The following is an 18,342-nucleotide window of genomic DNA, read 5'->3' on the forward strand; positions in this document are numbered from 1 at the left end:
TGGGGTAACCAGCCCCCTCTGTCCCACACAGGTCTCCACCACCAGACCTTCGCCTCATTCTTCTGCACACTCAGAAACACACAAAGCAACAGAAAATACCACAGAAATCTGTTCATTCTTGTATCTTTAGTAACAGCCCCAGCTCCTCATCTACTTCCAGATCCCATAATTTTTCTTTTCTTTCAGGGCCCTGAAAGAGCTATCCCAGCATCACCTCTCACTTGGTGCCAAAATACCTCCCCCCATCATTTGGCCCGTAATTTCACTCCCAGACATACCCACAAAGGACATTTTCAAGCATTCCCCACGCACGAGAAGTCTTGCTCACACATGTTTACAGCATCACCCCACTGTTCTTCTCCGTGTCCCTTTCCACAACCCCTGTGACCACAACACACCCAGCCTACTACAAGAAGTGAAATGAATTTGGGGTATAAAACCCCCAATGCCTATGGCAAAGCTGTTGTGGGAAAAGGATGGCCACGGTCTGCCCCACGCTCAGGGGGAGCTCTGCCCCCAGCTTGACATGTCCTAAAATCCTTCACTTAAATAACCCTCTCTGGGAAACATTACTGTTATTTGCTTATTTGTTGATGCACACGCTGTCAGTCCCGGCAGGCCGTGGCAGGGATTCGGTGCCCTCTGGTGTTACTCTGCACATAATCCCACCCAAACACTTCTCCCATCCCCTTTTTAGGCTCTAAAGGAAAAGTGAGAACCATTGGAGCTGTATGTGCTACTGTCCCCACTAAAGCTTGAGCTCTGCATAACACAGGGAAGAGTTAACCGAGGGGTATCGAGAGGAAAAGGCATTTTTTTTTTCCATAAAAGAGAAAAAAGAATTGGAGACAATTTAATGATTTGACCTGAAAGAAGGTCACATCTTTGTCCCTTGTGCACACATTATAGAGTTCTTCTGTAAAATTACATTAAGAAATGTTGGAAAGACTATGAAGAAATAGGACCTTTCCTTCACATGAATGCAGAAAGATTTTGTTGGAAAACAGAATTTTTTTAAGATAAACTATCAACAGCTCATTGGTGATGCTGAAATCCAAAGGTGGATAACGCTTGGGGAAGCTCTCACAGACCAAGAAAATTGTTTCTAGAAGGCAGATATGTGCTATTTGCATTTTCAAAAGGAAACATCTGCCTGGAAGGGCAAGCTCCAGGAAATACCCCTTGCATTTTTTGGATGCTAGCTGGTAACACACAGACTCCTCCATAGCACACGCCTCCCTGCGCTGCAGCCCCTGGAAACACCGAGATCTAACACAGAAGGTAAAGGACTGCGGACAGTAAGTTACATCTGTCTGCAGCGGGAAGGGACATGGGAACAGGGTGGCTTGTGAAAACTCCTACGAAAACACTGGCATTGAAGCACGTGCAGTAATAAGGAAGAGGCAACGTATTTAATTCCAAGGTTAATTGCACCAAACATTGCTCCTTACTGCTGCAGGTCACATCTGATTTAATCCAGCTCCAAAGCAGCCCAGATAGTGTTTCAATTAATCAATTAACTCAGGAAGTTCAGAAAACCAGGCTGAAATCTGGCAGTGTCACCAGCTGCATCCCCTCCCAAAGGCATGGAGCCCCCGGGCACTCCTGCAGCAGGGAAAGCTGGGCACAGACCAGGGGATTATTGCCATTTCTGCCAGCCTGGGGCTGTAGGAAATCCCAGTTTTCCTCTGGAGCAACATGTCCCTTCTGCTATGAACTCCAATGCAAAAGAAAAAAATCACCACCCTCCACCCAGGAGGGTGAGAGGGGAATAACTTGCGCACCCTTTTGGCCTCAAAATCTGTGACTTTTGTTAAAGAGCAAGAATCTCCCTCACAGACCTTTTGGAAGGAAAAAAACAAATGAGGATTTTTGTATGTGTGCCCGAGGAGCACACAGCATCGCCACCTTCGCCCACCCCAGCAGTACCTTTTGGACCATCGGTAGCACATCCTTCCTTGGCCGCAGCAGTTCAGGCCAGGTATGCGGTGGCCCCCGGAGCGCTTCATGATCATCCCTTCTCTGCAAGGACAGAAACACGGTCAGGACGGGCAGCACGGCTCTCCTGGAGATGCAGGGTGGCTCTCAGGTGGAGGATGCCTCCTGAACCCCCAGCCCCTGGTCCCAGGGATGGCTCCTGGTGCCTCCAGCCATGCCCGAGCAACCTCTGTGCCACTGCCCTGAAAGCTGGAAAAAGGGCAAAAATAACCCTGCAAAAGGAAATCATGCAGATTTAAGAAACGTAGGGCCCTGTTTTATAGGACAAGCATGAGAACAAGCAGGTCAACGCACTGCAGGGAGGGAAGGGGAGAAACCCCACGAGCCAGCCGTGAGCTGCAGCCCGCGCCTCACAAAGCAACCCGCTCTCAAAACTGTTCCCTAAATTTGTAGCGTTTCTATCTCAACATTAATAGTTTTTCCTATTCGGATGGCAAAATATTGCCCAGTCAGTTATTTGTGAGAAAGGAAAACTATGAATTTGAACAATATTTATTTATAAGGCCCTGCTCTTGGTGAACCATAACTCACAAAGACAGAGCTCACAACTCACATGCCCTTTGGTCCCAGGTCATGGATGAACGACAGCTGGCTTACTCCAATGAACTCCATCTGGGGAAAGAGAAAAATATTCCCCCATCTTTCACATTCTGAAATCCACAAAATACTTTGTTTAATGGAAGTGACTTGGCATCAAGACAGAACCTACAGAAGATCCTGAGCAGAACTTACCCACCGTCGCTTAAGCATCTTCAAGAAGACCAAGAAAAGTAGTTTGGTTGGGTTTTTTGTTTGTTTGCTTGTTTATTTTAAATGTGCTTTGGAGAACACATTTCAGGTAATGAGGACAATCAAGATCAAATGTATCGTAGGGACCCACCGGTATCTTCCCTCCTGGATCACTGGCTGAAACAAGGACTCAAGTTTGACACTGTTTGGGGGTCTGCGTGAACTTGGCTGGCTGCCTGAATGCTCTCCTTCCTCCAGTGCACCTCACAGAAAGGCTGGAAAGGGAACGAGCACACATACCCAGGGCTGGGAGCAACCTATTCCCTTTGAGTCCCCTACCCCACGGACACACACCACATGGGGATTCAGCTCCTCAACCCACGAGCATCCTCCAGGACCATTGCAGCAGGTCGCTCCCGCTCAGCACTGTACACGTTCCACTGCCCCAGCTGGCCCCAGGAGCTGAAAACCCACAGGAAAGGCGCAGTGGGGCAGGAGGAGAGCAAGTTCAAGCACGCTCTCCATGACTTCTGCCGATCTGCACAGAGCTCCACAGCAGGCATAGCCTGGGAAACCCATGTGCCATACTATCAAGTTTACCACCAAATCTCAAATTCAAGCATCCTGCGGCTCCTCCGGCTTCAGCAGAGATTGCAGAGGAACGTAATGACAAGCAAAGCCGGTGAGAAAGCACAGCATGATTACGTTCACCTCTAAAAATAAGACACCAGGCGATTTCAACCGAGCAGGCTTTTCTTGGCACAGCAGGACATTCCTGACAGTCTGCTGGTTATTAGCCCTGGGCCCCATTAGCTAGGAGAAATGCCTGCCCCGGGCATCCCGTGCAGGACAGGGCTTGGGCAGGAGCAGCCCTGCGAAGGAGCTGCCTTGCATGGCGCAGGCTTGTCTGCACCCAGGCACTTTCAATTTATTATCGCATACAATTAATTGTCCAAGTGCAGAAAGGTGCTCATGGCAGGGTGAGGGCAGGAGGTGCTCTCCCCTTTGGTCAGGCAGCAAGCCGGAGGGAACCCTCTAACCACGTGTTTTGGCCATGAAGCCTGCTGGGACCGAAGCCCAGGACTCAACCCATGCTCCCCAACACAGCTCGGACATGAGACAGCCTCGGGGCCAGCTTCGGGCCATGCCCACCCATGCCCCACAGCAGCTCAGGTGCCAGCACCCAAGGAAGGGCTCTCCTCCAAGGTGGCCACTGTCACCTGCTCTTTGGCAAACCAACCTCAGGGCCCTCATTGGCAAAATCCAGTTTTGCACAGGAATTACATGGGTGGACCCGTAAGTCTCAGAGGTATTTTTAAACACTAAGTATAACAAAGTTTATCAAGTAAATTTGGGGCAAAAGTCTATCTTGCAGTTATGGTGAGGCTGGCTCAGGCTCCCTTCCCAACACCATCATTTTTGCCCCAAAGAATCGGCAGCAGGCCAGAAGATCCTTCCTCCTCCTCACGCTCTGCTGCTCTGCTGCTCCTTCCCAAGCTTCTCACATCAGTAAGGCCACAGGGAAGAAGAAAGGATCTGTTGTTCTCCTCTGAGCAGCTCAAGGACAGAGAGTAACCTCTATTCAGCAGAGGCAAATTTAATGCCCTCATTTTTGGGTGACTTCAGCCTGTTTGCACAAAGTGGCTAGAACAAGTTATTCCATGCTTTTACTAACAGTCTTGCCATCGCCGCTCTCACTGCACATTCTGGAAAAGCACCAGCGGTGACCTACGAACGTTTCGGCTGTTCCTGCAGTGACACTCGGAGCGGCTGAAAACCCAGCGTATCCTACTCTGATGAGAGTCCCAAGAGAAGTCTCAGGCCAGTTCTCTGCCCTGGATTCTATTTTCGCTTTTTGAGAAAATGGCCGGCGTCGCCCATCAGATGAAGCAGAAACCCAGACCCCTCTCTCTCAGCGGGCACACAAAACCCAACACACACAAATGTCAAAACCCTTTGAAAATGTTGGCTGCGACCAAAAAGCTGGCAGCAATTTGAAGAGCACTGTGTGCATAGAAATAATTGTCCTTGAAGAAGCAAAAAGAAAAACCAGGAGGAAAAATTAATGTGCAGAAACAGAACTACTACTACGTAAAAACGAAAGAAAGATTGTCTGGCAGCGCAGCAACCTGCTCTTCAGCCAAGGAGTATTTGAAATAGCAATGATGGTGCCAGGAGCCCATCCAAAATGTTGATCAAGCAGCTCCAATTAGCAGCATTGGTTTGTAAAAAAAAAAAAAAAAAAAAAAATTAAAAAAAACACACCACAAATAAATTCCACCAGTTACAAGGAAAATTCCTCAGTGCAGTGGAAAATATCTGATGGAATGATTTAATATGATGATTATTGTCGCATTAGCTATTTTTACTGTTACAGTGCCTTTCATCCGAGGGGCTCGTCATTCACAGAAAAACCGAGAGCGGAACGCAGAGCAGCGAGGCACTTTCATCTCCTTCACATCTGAATTCCTGCACTGCCCAGCTGCCTCCCTGGGGAGCCGGCATCCCACTCTGGTTTCAGAGCGATCCGCAGCAGAATGTTTTAAGCATGAGCTACAGGCCTAGAGAATGCAGTTTCGATGACATTGTTGTAGCAATGAAAAGAAAAAAAAAAAAAACACCAGACAGCAGTGATCAGCTGCAGAAAGACAAGCTATGAAAGGTGGAGAACCAGCTGCAAGGTGCACGAGCCACGGTTTTAAACCGTCCCGTCCTGCCAGCAATGTCGAGCACGCATGATTTATGTAAGTAAAAATTTCATAGAGCATCTGCATCTCAGAAAGAATTCGGCAGCTCCACACTGTGTTTTCAATTTGACTCCTGTTTTTAATTTAGTGGGTTAAAAAAAACCATAAAGAGTTGATTAGCAGCAGTGGCTAGCAATAAAATGAAACTACACCACTGTTCAGAAGCATATTTTTGAGCAAGATGCCACCTATTTCTTACACATAAAATTGGCTTATACTAACCCCAAATTAAAAAAAAAAACACAAACCAAACAAACCAGAACCATTAAACATACTAAAGTTCAAGTGCAATAACTAAAAATCCTGAAGGGTTGGGCGTGGACCTTTGCAATGGTCTGCAGATCCAAGTGCCATACCAGAGGCAAACCAGCAGCCACTCTCACATACCTGAGTTGTTGTTATATTGGACTGCTTTCACTTAAGACAAGGTTTTTACACTCAATTACTAAAGCTCATGCAAAATGTTACAGACACACACACTTTTGTTCAACCAAATCTTATTTTTTTTATTTTGCTTAGGCATCTTTCAACTATTGCAGCTCAAACAAAAAAATGATGCAAAGGCCAATTAATAAATTTTTTCTATATGCAATACAATCAAGCCCATGGGCCCTGTTTCCTAATGGTTTTGGGCTATATTCCCCCAATTTCCATTTCCCAGAAAAAAGCGTGGACAACTAACACACTGAGATTCCCACAACTTTCATTTTAACAGTAATTGCCTTGAAGCACTTCAGCCCAGAAGTACTATAAAAAGGTTTTGGAAAGGACTAGAAGACATGAGATTTAATCATGTCATATAGCCAAAAGGAAAAAAAGAAAAAACCCAAACCCAAAATGAAAGGCTATGAAGTCTGGCATCTGATCACAAAATACAATGCACCTACCAACCTTTTTGTGAACTCCACACAAAATACTCTGTTACAATGAATGCTGAGAAATTAAGGGAAATGTGAGAAGGCTGTAAATTTTATTAGAGCTACCCAGTCAAAGCAAGGGACACTTGGTACTTCTCTAAATGACGATGCTTCAGTAGGTTCTATTTCCGCAGCCTGCAGGAGCGTGACCTAGAAAGGCTACAGGATGTACAACCTCTGTAATGTCGTGTGGTCACCGCAGACCTGATCCTCAACCCACCGGGGACTTCAGGTCTGCAAAGCTGCTACAAGCTCGACCTGCAGGCACGTCCTCAAGGCAGTGTATAGAGCAGTGACCTTCTCACTGACAAATGATAAATTAACCACAAATGCAAAATAAAAAAGTAAAAAAGTAAAAAAAGTGAATTAATTAAATTGCGCGGGTCAGATGTAAAAACATCTCCGAGCAGGTTCAGGTCGCAGCTTGCCATTGCAACCCCTTGTCTGACTTTACAAAGAATTTAGGACTCTAAAAAACACCTTGGTGTATGGATTTGACGAGAGGAACATGCAGGAGTCAAAACTTGCTCCAAGATTAAGACTGTTACAGCATTTGTCAACGCCCAGGCAAAAGACTTCTCAACCACAGGAAGAGCAAAGCCCTCATTTTGTTCTAAGGATAACAAATACAGTTCCAAGGAAAATGCCAGAAGTCTTCACTTGAGTCTCTAGTCTGAGAATGGTGGGGGTTGTTTTGGCGTTTTTTTTAAAGGAAATGTTTTTCTCCCTGTGCTTTCTTCCAGCATCGCCTGCAGGACCCGCTGTAATTAGCGGTGCCGCCATTAGCAGCAAAGTCCTCACTGAACACTTCGCTGCAGCCAAATCCAGTGAAAGCCAACAATGAACTGAGAATTTATGCGCAAAGTGACATCTGGCTCCAGGGACCGGGGACAGAAGGGCGATTCAGCGCAGGAGGGGAGCACCCCACAGCTGCCCGGGCAAGGCAGGACCGCTCATCTCCTCGCCCGGCCCCCACCACAGCAGCCCGCCTCAAACCACAGACTGGTCATAACATCACCCACGTTCTTACACGAGCAGAAATTCTCCAAAATATTTGAAAAAAGCAACGCCTGCCGAAGAGTGACAAGATGGATCTGCACTGTAAAATAACTCTCCCCCGCTTCACATATGCTACTGATGCCAACTTATCCCAGTCTTGCCTTTAGAACAAAAGATGACTATTCTCCACATGCAGACCAACACAGCTCTTGACTGCAGCTCCCATCCTGTCCCCAAAAGAAGCACTCTAAGAAACACAGGTCCTCTCCGCCCAGACCTGAAGACTTCTTGCAACCCAAAGCACCCTGGCCAACCCAAAGCACGATTGCCAATGCCGGACAAACACTCAGTCCCACATAACGAGCAGTGCTCAACACACCAAGCTCTGCAACAAGAGCACACACTGCTTTTGGGCATTACATCCAGCTCCGAGCTGCCCACCGTCTCTACACAACTGAAATCGTGCAAAAGAGCAGAATTCCTACCAAACAACAACAACAAAAGCCAAAGAAGAGAACTGGCTGCTACAGATCCCCTAAGTTTAGTCTACCTTTCTGCGCTGTTTGAAAACCAAGTGTTCCCAGTTATCACCCCTTTCTCAGAAATGTCACTAACCTCTGCAGCTACTCAATCCAGGCATCAGGTTTTGCTGATAATACAAAAGATGGAGTAACACAGTCATTATGCAGCCAAAAAAGGGGGAAATAAATTACCATCCCAGGGAGATGTTACAGCTGCAGCTGACAGGAGAGGACTACTGAAGAAACATTCAAGGATGGCTTTCAAAGGAAATATTTTTGCTTAAAATAGGCCTGAAGTTGGATTTGACATTTCTCCTCATTTCAAAAAGACTGTCAACTTGGGGAAATAAGCCAATTACCATCTCCCTTTGGGAGTGACCAAATACCTGCAGAGGTGAATGGGTATCACTCACACAAACTCAACGTCACCGAAGCCCAGTGAAATTGCACAGAATAGGAACCTGAGACAAATTTGCACCCAGGACCACAAACAAAACCCAAACTGAAGGGGTATGGTTTGGACTCCAATTGTTTAAGTATTTAAAAATTCAACTTACCATCTTAGACACTCCCTGGAATTAAACAGAAACGCAGCACATGATACATGTACAATCAGCTGTCTGGACTGGACTACCTTGAGGAGGTTACCACTGTGTTACAATAGTGACCAGCAAGAGTGAGCCATGCACTCTCTTTCTTTGGTTTTAATCACATTCCATCCGTGTTGGAGAAATCAGCTAAGCCAAAATGCTTGCAAAACAGCTGTAAAATGTTTCTTATATAAGTTGTATGTCTTCTTCCAATTAATTCAACGTTTGTAAAGCAAATATTCTTTAGGCATTTAAGCAAATTAATTTCTACTTACTGTTCCATGGTAGTTCCTGTACATCGGCATTTTTAGGATCTTTGTCAAGTAGTCTTCCAGCTGTTTCTACAATTAAAACATCGAAAGTTTAGACAAGATGCAGGAATTTTCAAGAAAAAAACCCAACACAATCCAACTGTTTGGCATAAGGAAGCAATCAAGAAATGAGACACGTTTTCAGCTTGAATGGATAAATAAATACATTATTATGTGCTCGCAGAAGATTATAGCTCAGCAGCATAAACAGTTCACAGGTTGTTTACTGTTCACAGATCTGTGTTTGTACCTTCCACCAGCAGACCTGTTGCTTGGCACTGTCATTTTAGAGGTCAACTTTCTTTACTGAGCCCAAGTTTCAGAACAGTTTTAAATACAAAAATCAGCCCCCGCTGTTTCTGACCCACACGAATTAGCTTTGTGAGAAAACACAGCCTCAGGCTCAACCGAGAGAGCCTATTTAACCAAAACAGCAGGCTCACGGGGTGAGGAGCACGGTGACCACGCTGCCCTGTCCCAAAGCCACGGAGAGGGCAGTGGCCGGGCCACCGGGCGCTGGAGAGCCTCTCCTGCCCAGCCAGGAGCAGGGAAGAGAAGAAACCATTACAGGAGAAAGACTCTCTTCCCATCCTCATGGTAACTGGGCAAAGAAGAGATTAAACTGCTTGGGCATAGGAAAATGGGCAGAGTCCTATAGGACAGAAAATAAACCAAAACCAAACGCCACTGGGACTTTTGCCCTTCTCAGTGTTAGCATCACAGCACTGAGCTACCCAGCTGGGCAGCGGGGGTATACATCCCCACGCTGACAGCTGTGGGATTACCACAAGGAAACCAAGGGTGGGGAAAAAAAACGGATGCAGAAAACATTCTTCTTCCTCTTTTAAACGAACATCTCTCTCCTGAAACTTGCTGCACAGCATCAAAGCCATGCACAAGGAGGGAGGGTTATCTGCAGTGCACAGCCACAAGACACAACCTTTTGGGACTTGAGGCTTCAGCAGCAGAAAGCCCAGGGAGGGAGTGAAGAGCAGAAAGAGAATGATAAGCACAGGGTGAACAAACATGGATTTTTACAGACACTTTTTTTTTTTTGCAAACACCAAAGCTGCAATGAAGAGGTAGGAAGACATCCACCCTCTTCATAGAAGGGCCCATCTGTTAACATCTGATGAAGTTACACAGAACACATGTGCCTCGGCTAAAATTACCCACTTCAGCACCAAGAGCCTGACTGTCATCTCCTCTTTCAGAGGGGGACAGGACTGAAATCTCTCGGATTTTGATGGCCGCGGGGCTGCCTCCATCACGCAACTTGACTCTGCGAACTGCCTCTTCTATCTTTAAATTGGAGCAGGTGGGAGGAGGGGAATCGCCACTCTCGGCATCATGGTTTTCCTCAACCGCAGAGGAAAACTTCGCCTGTATGAACCCCGAGAGCAGCATCCTCCTCTTTGCACAGAGGAGAATTTGGCGTTAAAGCTGGACTTGTCAAAGCCAAGTTTGTCAAGCAAAAGACTTTAATGGTAATAAAACAAGGGCTTTGATAGCGTGTGGCTTTGCAAGCAACTTGGCTGGCATCTCTGCACCGCAGAAGCCCCCCCCAAAGCATCCCTCCGGCCCCTGCACACCGAGCCAGGCGCTTACCCTCCTGCTGGAGAAGTGCTCTTCCCGCACCGTGCTCTCCGCGGTGTGCGGCAGACTCGGCACCTGCCTCGGTTCTCCCCTTTTGATGGATTGTCTTCTCACCGTGTGACTGGAAGGAAAAACAAACCCCAACGTCGAGTCCAAGTGCTGCGAGTGCATGCGTGCCTCGATACGTAACCCTTCTTCTATAATGCTTTTATTTTTCCTATCCAAGCTCTTAAAAACTGAGATGGGTGGGCAGGAAAGCAAAAAAAAAAAAAAAGCAAGCATGGATTCATTTAAGAGGCCAGCGTGCTCCAACTGGCTCACAAACAAAAATACAACACAGAAATATCAGAGTTTGGTTTTTGACAGTCGCCTTTTGCCCTTACAAAGAAAGGGAGCCTAAACCCTATTTTTAGGGCATTATGCTCCCCCAGCCCTTACCCCCTCATAACTTCACCTTTCCTAATATCATCTCCCCACATTTCTCCACATCAGGTGGCTTTTGCTGACCTACACCACTTTTCTGTTTCCCCTTATGCTTTCAGCCAAGGCCAGCCTAGGCAGGGCTGACCACCCATGCCAGGGACACCCGTACCTCCCACATCCAGCCCATGCCGGCAGAAAGCCACAGCGCACCAACGATTTCCATTAGCATAACTTTTCCCCAAGTTCAAGGCAAATTCAGCTCAAAAGTTGATGACCTGGGACCCAATGTGCTTTCTGCATCAGCAGAGAGATGCTTGCACCAATTAGATTACAGCTGCTAAATACATGGAGATTAAGTATTTTTTATTTTAGCTGCTAAATATTTGTAGAGTCTAAATTCTTCTGCCCTCTCCTCCTTACAGCGAAGTAAATGGGATCGGTGAAGCCAAACCAATATGCTACTAAGTAAGAAAAGAAGATCACATCTTCCCAAAGCCCACCATGCCCGCAGGGCTGCACACTCACCTCCTGGTAGGGATCGGGATGTGCACGAAGGCTTTGTACCTCAGCAGCTCCCTGTGTAATTCCTGGAAGTGCTTGAACTTCCTTTTCACCTGCCATGTGAACTCTCCATGGGTCAGCTCGATGGTGTAAACATTGGGGCTTGGCACCTGGAGAGGAGAACATCACCACATGGGATGCAGTTTTGAAAGAAGCCATTTTCCTGCAGCTGCTCAGCAAAAGAGCCCTCATTCGATTTTACTTAAGGATCATTCCATCTCACAATTTCTTGTTCTGCTTTGTTAGGTTTTATAAACAGACAGGTAACCTTCTCTCTTAAGCGTTTTCTGAGACACAGGCATTCCTGCTTCCTCAGCCCATGAACAAGCATGAGCAAAATCAACCCACAAACAGCATTTTAATACGGTTCTATGGAAATTAAATGAAATTTCTGGAAGTTCTGACCTTCTTTGTGGAAGTAAAGCGTTCAACTTCCAACACACGCACTTGAACAGGACATCCCGTGAGGTACGTCTGCGTGCCCGGCTCTTTGAACCCACAGGTGTGATAGATGGCAGAGAAGGGAATGCACGCTGGAAGGACCACAAACCCCGTTAGCTCAACAGCCTTGTACCCATCAACGAGGGCATGAAAGTCAGCAGACAGTTGCAATACTTTAACATGGGAGCATTTATGCAGCAGCAGTAATTCCACTAAAACGTACCAGTTTTCTTTAAAGGAGCTTAAAAGTCAAGCTTTCACAGAAGGAACTTGACTTGAAGAGCTCAGGTGCTTTAGGACCTCCTGGTCCTAAAACAGGGCTAACAGCTGGGCTTACTAAAACCACTGAGGTTGTACACTATCTGTCAACAGATTACCAGTTATTAAATCCAGGCACAACGCAAGGTGAGAATGTACGGGTGTCAACTCACCGGTGCCTTTTGGGTCACTTAGCACCTCTGAGTCGACCTCCTCCCCCTCGAAGTGGAGCTCCCTGGTGTCCAGGCTCTCGATGATGTTGCTCATGTCTGCAGCGATCTTCTTCAGCGCCGACGTAGCTGCATGGCTTTCAGCTCTCAGTGACATCTCACGGACCTGCGCGCCAGAGCCACGGGGCGCTGTGGGGGGAGGAAGAAGCGGGGCTGTCATCACTCCCTCCGCAACACCGGCGCAGCGGGGCTGAGGGAAACCCCTGGCAGCGTGTGGCCCCGTCTTCCCTCCAGCCCCTTACCCACATTCATCCCAACTACCCCCATCCTACACACAAAGGAAAAGCAAGGAAGCTTCTGCCATCAGCTCGGCTGGTCACCTCAGCTATCTCCGTAATAATGACGATACACCAGAAAAAAAGCACAAACTGTATTAATGCCTGGCCAAATCCCAGACCTAATTCACATGACGCTGTTTCCCAGGTTAGTCTGGACAGAGGAAAAGCTCACTCAGAAAATCAGTAAGCACTTCGTTAAGTGTTCTTTCTTTGATTGAACTCCTGGCATTATTAATATTTCCTCTATTTCTACACACCTTACACGATCGCCCATGGTATCTGCGTGTCTCGTGCTCTCCCACGGCTCCATCCTCTCAGAAGCCTCAAAAGTCACAGCCGCGAGGGCTCCTGTCTGGGGAGCAGAGCGGGGTCAGGGCATCCCGATGCCCACAGAAAGCCTGGGAGCAACACGGGTGGATGCTGCACCTTGTCCTCACCCCTCCAGCAGCCCCTCAGGGAGCTCGTACCCCTAATACAGCCCTGGGGAGGGCAGGGGAGCAGCCCACCGCCCCTCCATGATGGGAACAGTAGGCAGCGAGCACGGGGAAGGCTGTTGTCTGCTCAGGGCGGTCAGGCAGCAGCACTTGGAGATGTTTGGGCACTGACGACTACAGCACTTCCCACCTTTATCCCCACCCACCCATACCAGGAGCCTGAGTCAGGACAAAAACGTGGAAGGAAGGAGAAAAGAAAAAAAAAGTATTAAAAAAAAAAAAAAAATCAAGATGCAAGGCATATCCACTAATGCTGGTGCAATCCTTCAGGGCTTGTGAGTACTTGCAAAGCTGCTCCTTCCCCCTCCTCCACGCTCTGCAACTCATCATGGGGCTGCAGACCCGGCTGCTGGTCCCTGCCCGCAGCCAAGCTCCAGCTCCTGAGCATCTACATGATAAAAAGTCCCTTCAATCTTTGTTCTGCTCTGCTATAAATGTCACGGCTTGATAGCTATGCTGAAAAAATATGGACAGGACAAACTGGCCATATTTTACAGAAGCCAACACAAGGATGCCCATTTATACCCATGGAAGCTCTTACACTGTGCGCAAGAATGATTTTTTTTTAAAAAAAAAAAAAAGAAGAGAAAAAGTGCAACATTTCTGATGTTAAGGTCGGCAAAGAACACTGTGCAATTATTCTTGAGCAAGCTCCATAGAAAAAGCTGGGTATGCCGTAATTTGGAAATAATTTAACATTTCAGTAATTCATGTGTTTAGCTGCTTTTGAAAGAACGTTCTTTATTATCGTTTCCTCTTGAAATAAGTACATAATTTTATTACCGCATAAGGCTGATATCATGTAAGCCCAAAAACATGTTAAAATCAGTTGCCTTCAGGAAAAAAAGAAAAAATCCATTTGCACACAGACTTGAATCAAGAAAAACTGGGTCAATCTCTTCTCTTATACCAAAGTAAATGCAGAAACAACAGCTTCATTGCGGAAGCGAGGGCTCCAAGGGTCTTGGTGGCTCTGCCACCTTCCACCAGTGGCTGGGAATGCCACCACAGCACGGAAGGCTTCAGGACCAGAGTGGAGGCTCGCTGGAGCAGCCTGTCGCTTCAAGAGACCCACCTGAATAATTCAAACACAAACCCACACATGTACACCCCCGGGGACCTCACTCCCCTTCTGTCCAGGGAGGGCAAAAAAGGAATTTGCACTAATCCTTGTGGATGGAGATACACCGAAACGTGGGACGATCAAGCCACGGACGTTACCCACTCCTCTACCCAGTTTACACAGCCTCCCTGCAGTGGGAATTCGGCACTGGCACTGCCCTACACCACCTTCATCAGAGCTCGATGGAAAGCCAGTTGTCCGTGCCAGAAGCTTTACTCTTTACCTTTTACTAACAACACACTGCAAGGGACTTCAATCACTCAGAGAGCATGAGGTTCATTTTTATTTTCTTTTAGCAGTGTAGTCATTCCACCAGATATAGGTTGGCTTCGGATATTCGATTTTCTCATTTTCTCCCTAGAAAGCAGGCATAAATAAATAGCATTCCCGGGAGGGAGGCCACGCCACCAGGCTTTCCCAAATAACTCCGGGGGAAAGCACAGAGCCCAGAGCTGCCCCACGCCGGGCAGCAGCGCTTCCCAGCTCTGCACCGACACGTAGAATAAAATCCTGTTTTATTTCCCACTTGCCACTCCACATAAAGAATTTTTTTTGGCCAACTCTAGCTGGAAATAAAGCAGCATCTTGCTTTGTATTTCTTCTGTCTGTATTCCCATTTAGAAACAAAACACAGCTTGTTTTTTTTTAGTCTGAAGAGATGCTCTTGCTTCATGGAAACGTAATGCACCTTCCAAAACAGGAGGCTTGCACGGTCAAAGGGAACACAAGCCCAAACACACTTTTTACGTGCCATGCCAGCAATTACACTTGAAGGAAACCAGCAGACAAACAGCACATCTGCAGGGCTGGAGGACGAGCAGGCGGGCCGAGGCCAAGGCGGAAAGGATGCGCATCCTCCCTCCTCCCCACCCCGCCGTGCCAGGTACGGCCGGGCTCCTCTTGCCACATTAATTGACACAGTCGGTTAACGGATAAACAATTAACCAGTGTATGCAATGATTATTTGCTGAGGACCACAGCAGGGCTGCATAACTCAGGATTTTTTTATTATTATTATTTCTTTTTTTTTTTTAAGCTACAGCTGTTTTCACAGCTGGCACAGACAGGTCCTGGGATAAAGCAGACTCCGAATGCAGTTGAACCCGAGTCAGTCCCAGCAGCAAGATTCCCCCCATTAAGATTAGAGCCAGATTGTGGCTTTGAGAGGGGAAAACGTGCCTTGCCTACGCCCAGCCAGAAGCCCCAGGAACCCGGGCAGTGGCTGAGCATCCCCGTCACAGCCGGCTCCTGCAGAGCCGGAGGGCACGCGGCAAACGCAGCCCCGGGCAGGGAGGACAGCACGGAGGTCGGCTGGAAAGACGGGACATACCACGTCCCTCAAAGCTTCTCCAAATTGCTTTATACGGCTCTGCTCAGTAAGAGCTATTTAACCTCTTGGCCAGAGCTCTCCATGTGGATACTGTCTGCGTTCCCACAGGCAAGCTGAGGAATGTGCCCGCGTTAATCTGCAACAGGCTGCGTGCAAATACGTGCCAAGCGCAGTTATCTGCGGTGCAGCAGCAAAATATTAGGGCTGCATCAAGAAGGCCCCGTCTATCCAGTGCCACTCACTGCTTGCGCTAACGATGGACTAGAGGACGGGCTTATAAAACTTGCTGATGTTGCCAGCTTCGGAGGCTGCAATTACGTGAAGGACAGAGAGAGAACCCAAATGATACTGGCAAATTGCAGGAGGGTGGAAATAATAGGATGAAATTTATTAGAAACAAGTGCTACATTGCAGTATTTGACTGTTGCCGTCCAGGGTAGAAAATAAGCAGTTTGTTAGAGGGGGGAAAAAAAAAAAAAAAGAGAAAGAAAAACAAAGACCAGGGTTTCAGTGGGTCAAGAACCAGCAATCCGAACAAAGGCACAAAATATGCCAAGATGCACAAACAGGGTTACTGCCTGCCAGCCAAAAAAGGAAGAGAGGGTGCAGAAAACAGGAAGAGTCAGATCTAAAGCACTTGATGAGAACACAGCGTCAGGACCGAGAGAAGGAAGAGACTCGGATGAAACATGACAGCAGTCTGCAAGCGTGGAGAAGACTGCTGTGAGCAGGACAGCCAAGAGATAATTGCTCTGAATTGCACGTTTAAAGCAGAGACTAGGGAGAAAAACCCCGTCTAATGGCGAAGGCACGGGACTGTCCGAGGAGGGGTCTGCAGAGGCCCCAGGGCTGGGGTCTGCAAGGGCAGGCTGCCCTTGTTGACCTTCCCGGGGCAGGGAAGGAGGAACAGTCACCCCCGCTCCCCCTGGAGACCCCCGGCACCCAAACCTGCCCTGGGCGGCCAGGAGCTGGCACGGCGACCTGCTATTAACAGAGGGAAGGCGCTGCTCCGGCTTTATCCGGCTCAAAGTCTGCCTGGGCAAAAGCAGCGAGGAGGAAAAAAACAATTAAAAAAGTCAGCAGTGAAGGAAAACTTTGGAAAGAATGAACAAACAAGGAAAAAGAGAGACAGTAAAAAATTGAAAAAGGGAAAAAACATACTAAAACCACCCCACAAACACTGCTGACACCCATGTTTGTCCAGCCCAGTTTTCAGATTAATTATTTCCTCTTCCAAGCACAACTTAAGCTCTCTGCCTCCCTTTGCCTGGCCGTCCCCACAGCACACGGGCCCCGAACCTCTTGAACTAGCAAAATGCATACATTGGAAACAGTGACTGCACCAACAATCAAGGTTTCAACTACAGGAAAAATGGCTATAAAAATCAAAATTAACTGCATTAATCCCTGAGCCCTTGTGAATGTACTGCAAACCCCTAGCTCAATCCTGGAACTTTGCAAGCCCAATATCTATTTTTGTTATTTGCCATTTTGGTTATGCTTTAACCCCAAGTTATTACTCAGGGGATCATATGGATCATATGACAAACTCAGCCTTCGCTAAAGAAACTGTGTTTTTCTACTTGTTGCATAGGACAACAAAAGCACGGCTTTAAAGGCATGGAAACTGGAAAGCACAAGATGCATATTTTAGTAAATATTCATGAACAGTTCTGTGTTTTGAAGACATTTAAGTCCTGGTGTGAAAATGTATGCAGCTGGTAATAGCACAGACTACCTACAATTTGGTCAGCCCAAGTTTATTCTCTCGCACGTATCGTGGCAGATCTGCAACAAGCTCAGATAATCATTGCTCCTTAACGAGGGTACGATGCCAACAAGCACCATGCAGAGCTATGAAACCGAGAAAGCCTTCATTTGGGAACGAGGGGAGGATGGAAGAGAAATTGCATCCAGTACAAACAAGCATTTCCTGCTAATGCCTCCCAGGGTTTTGATGCTCTACATCAACTCCCATCCCCACGGCAAGAAACACTGAAATTTATCCTGAGTTTAATCCCTGAAAAATTACCCTCATTCCAGTTCTCATGACATCTCTCCCAGTACAGCGACCTTTTGGCAAGGGCTGTGACAAGCAACCTCTGTTCCCATACTTGGTTTTGTCCCGCAGGCAGCACCGGTGGCGGGACCCACGACAGCCTCCCTGGCCCCACTGTTCAAAGCAGATGGGCTCGGGCTAAAACACGGTAATGAGACGGCGTTTTTAAAAAGAAAAGAAAAGAAAACCCAAAACAAAACCCAGATGACTTGAGCCATGAATTTCCTCTCTCCTCCTGCTGCTGCCAGGAGCCCGGGTGCCACACAGGCACTGAGAGCCCAGACGAGATGCCAAGGAAATCCTGCGCACGATGCCCTCCACAGCTATCTGCCCTGCCTGGTGGTGATGAAGCTTTTCCATGTAAATATTTCCCCCGATTCCTCACATTTTAAACCTAAAATTAGCTTTGGACCGCTCCCTCATGGAGAAATACCCTTGACTGACAAGAGCCCTTTCTGAGGAGTTATTTGCATTCCCCAGGAGGAGCCGGGCTTGTCACCGGCCCCAGATTTACACCCTGGCACACCTCCCTTCCACAGTCCTTGGCAGGTATCAGACCTCCATCAAACAGACGGGAAATGGCCCCCGGGCTCAGGGTCCCCACCTGTGAAGAGGATCCTGCTTTTCCAGCCCAGAAAATCCACGCACCCATACAAAGCAAAAAAGACACTCGCTTTTTTTATTTCTTGGTATAACCTCCTCCACTACTTAATCAAAACCCAAGAGCTCTTGTAGAT

General features: G+C 47.5%; 1 protein-coding gene across 10 annotated transcripts in view; it reads right to left on the reverse strand.

Moving 5' to 3' along the window:
* The window catches only part of PLD1 (phospholipase D1), a 43,869-nt gene extending 31,451 nt beyond the window's left edge, over positions 1–12,418 (reverse strand). For 8 of the 10 annotated variants that reach the window (XM_009492355.2, XM_009492352.2, XM_009492350.2 and 5 more), the window contains exons 1-7: positions 12,265–12,418; positions 11,798–11,925; positions 11,357–11,502; positions 10,421–10,529; positions 8,777–8,842; positions 2,552–2,610; positions 1,930–2,022 (exon numbers count right to left, since the gene is read on the reverse strand). In XM_009492355.2, the coding sequence (XP_009490630.1) occupies positions 1,930–2,022; positions 2,552–2,610; positions 8,777–8,842; positions 10,421–10,529; positions 11,357–11,502; positions 11,798–11,925; positions 12,265–12,418 (755 nt within the window). Of the gene's footprint in view, positions 1–1,929; positions 2,023–2,551; positions 2,611–8,776; positions 8,843–10,420; positions 10,530–11,356; positions 11,503–11,797; positions 11,951–12,133; positions 12,137–12,250 lie in introns of all 10 variants that reach the window. The other 2 variants (XM_009492356.2, XM_075716241.1) reach the window with 2 other exon arrangements.
* Positions 12,419–18,342: the final 5,924 nt, after the last annotated feature.

This window comes from Pelecanus crispus, chromosome 9 (genome assembly GCF_030463565.1).
Source record: "Pelecanus crispus isolate bPelCri1 chromosome 9, bPelCri1.pri, whole genome shotgun sequence".
NCBI lineage: Eukaryota > Metazoa > Chordata > Aves > Pelecaniformes > Pelecanidae > Pelecanus > Pelecanus crispus.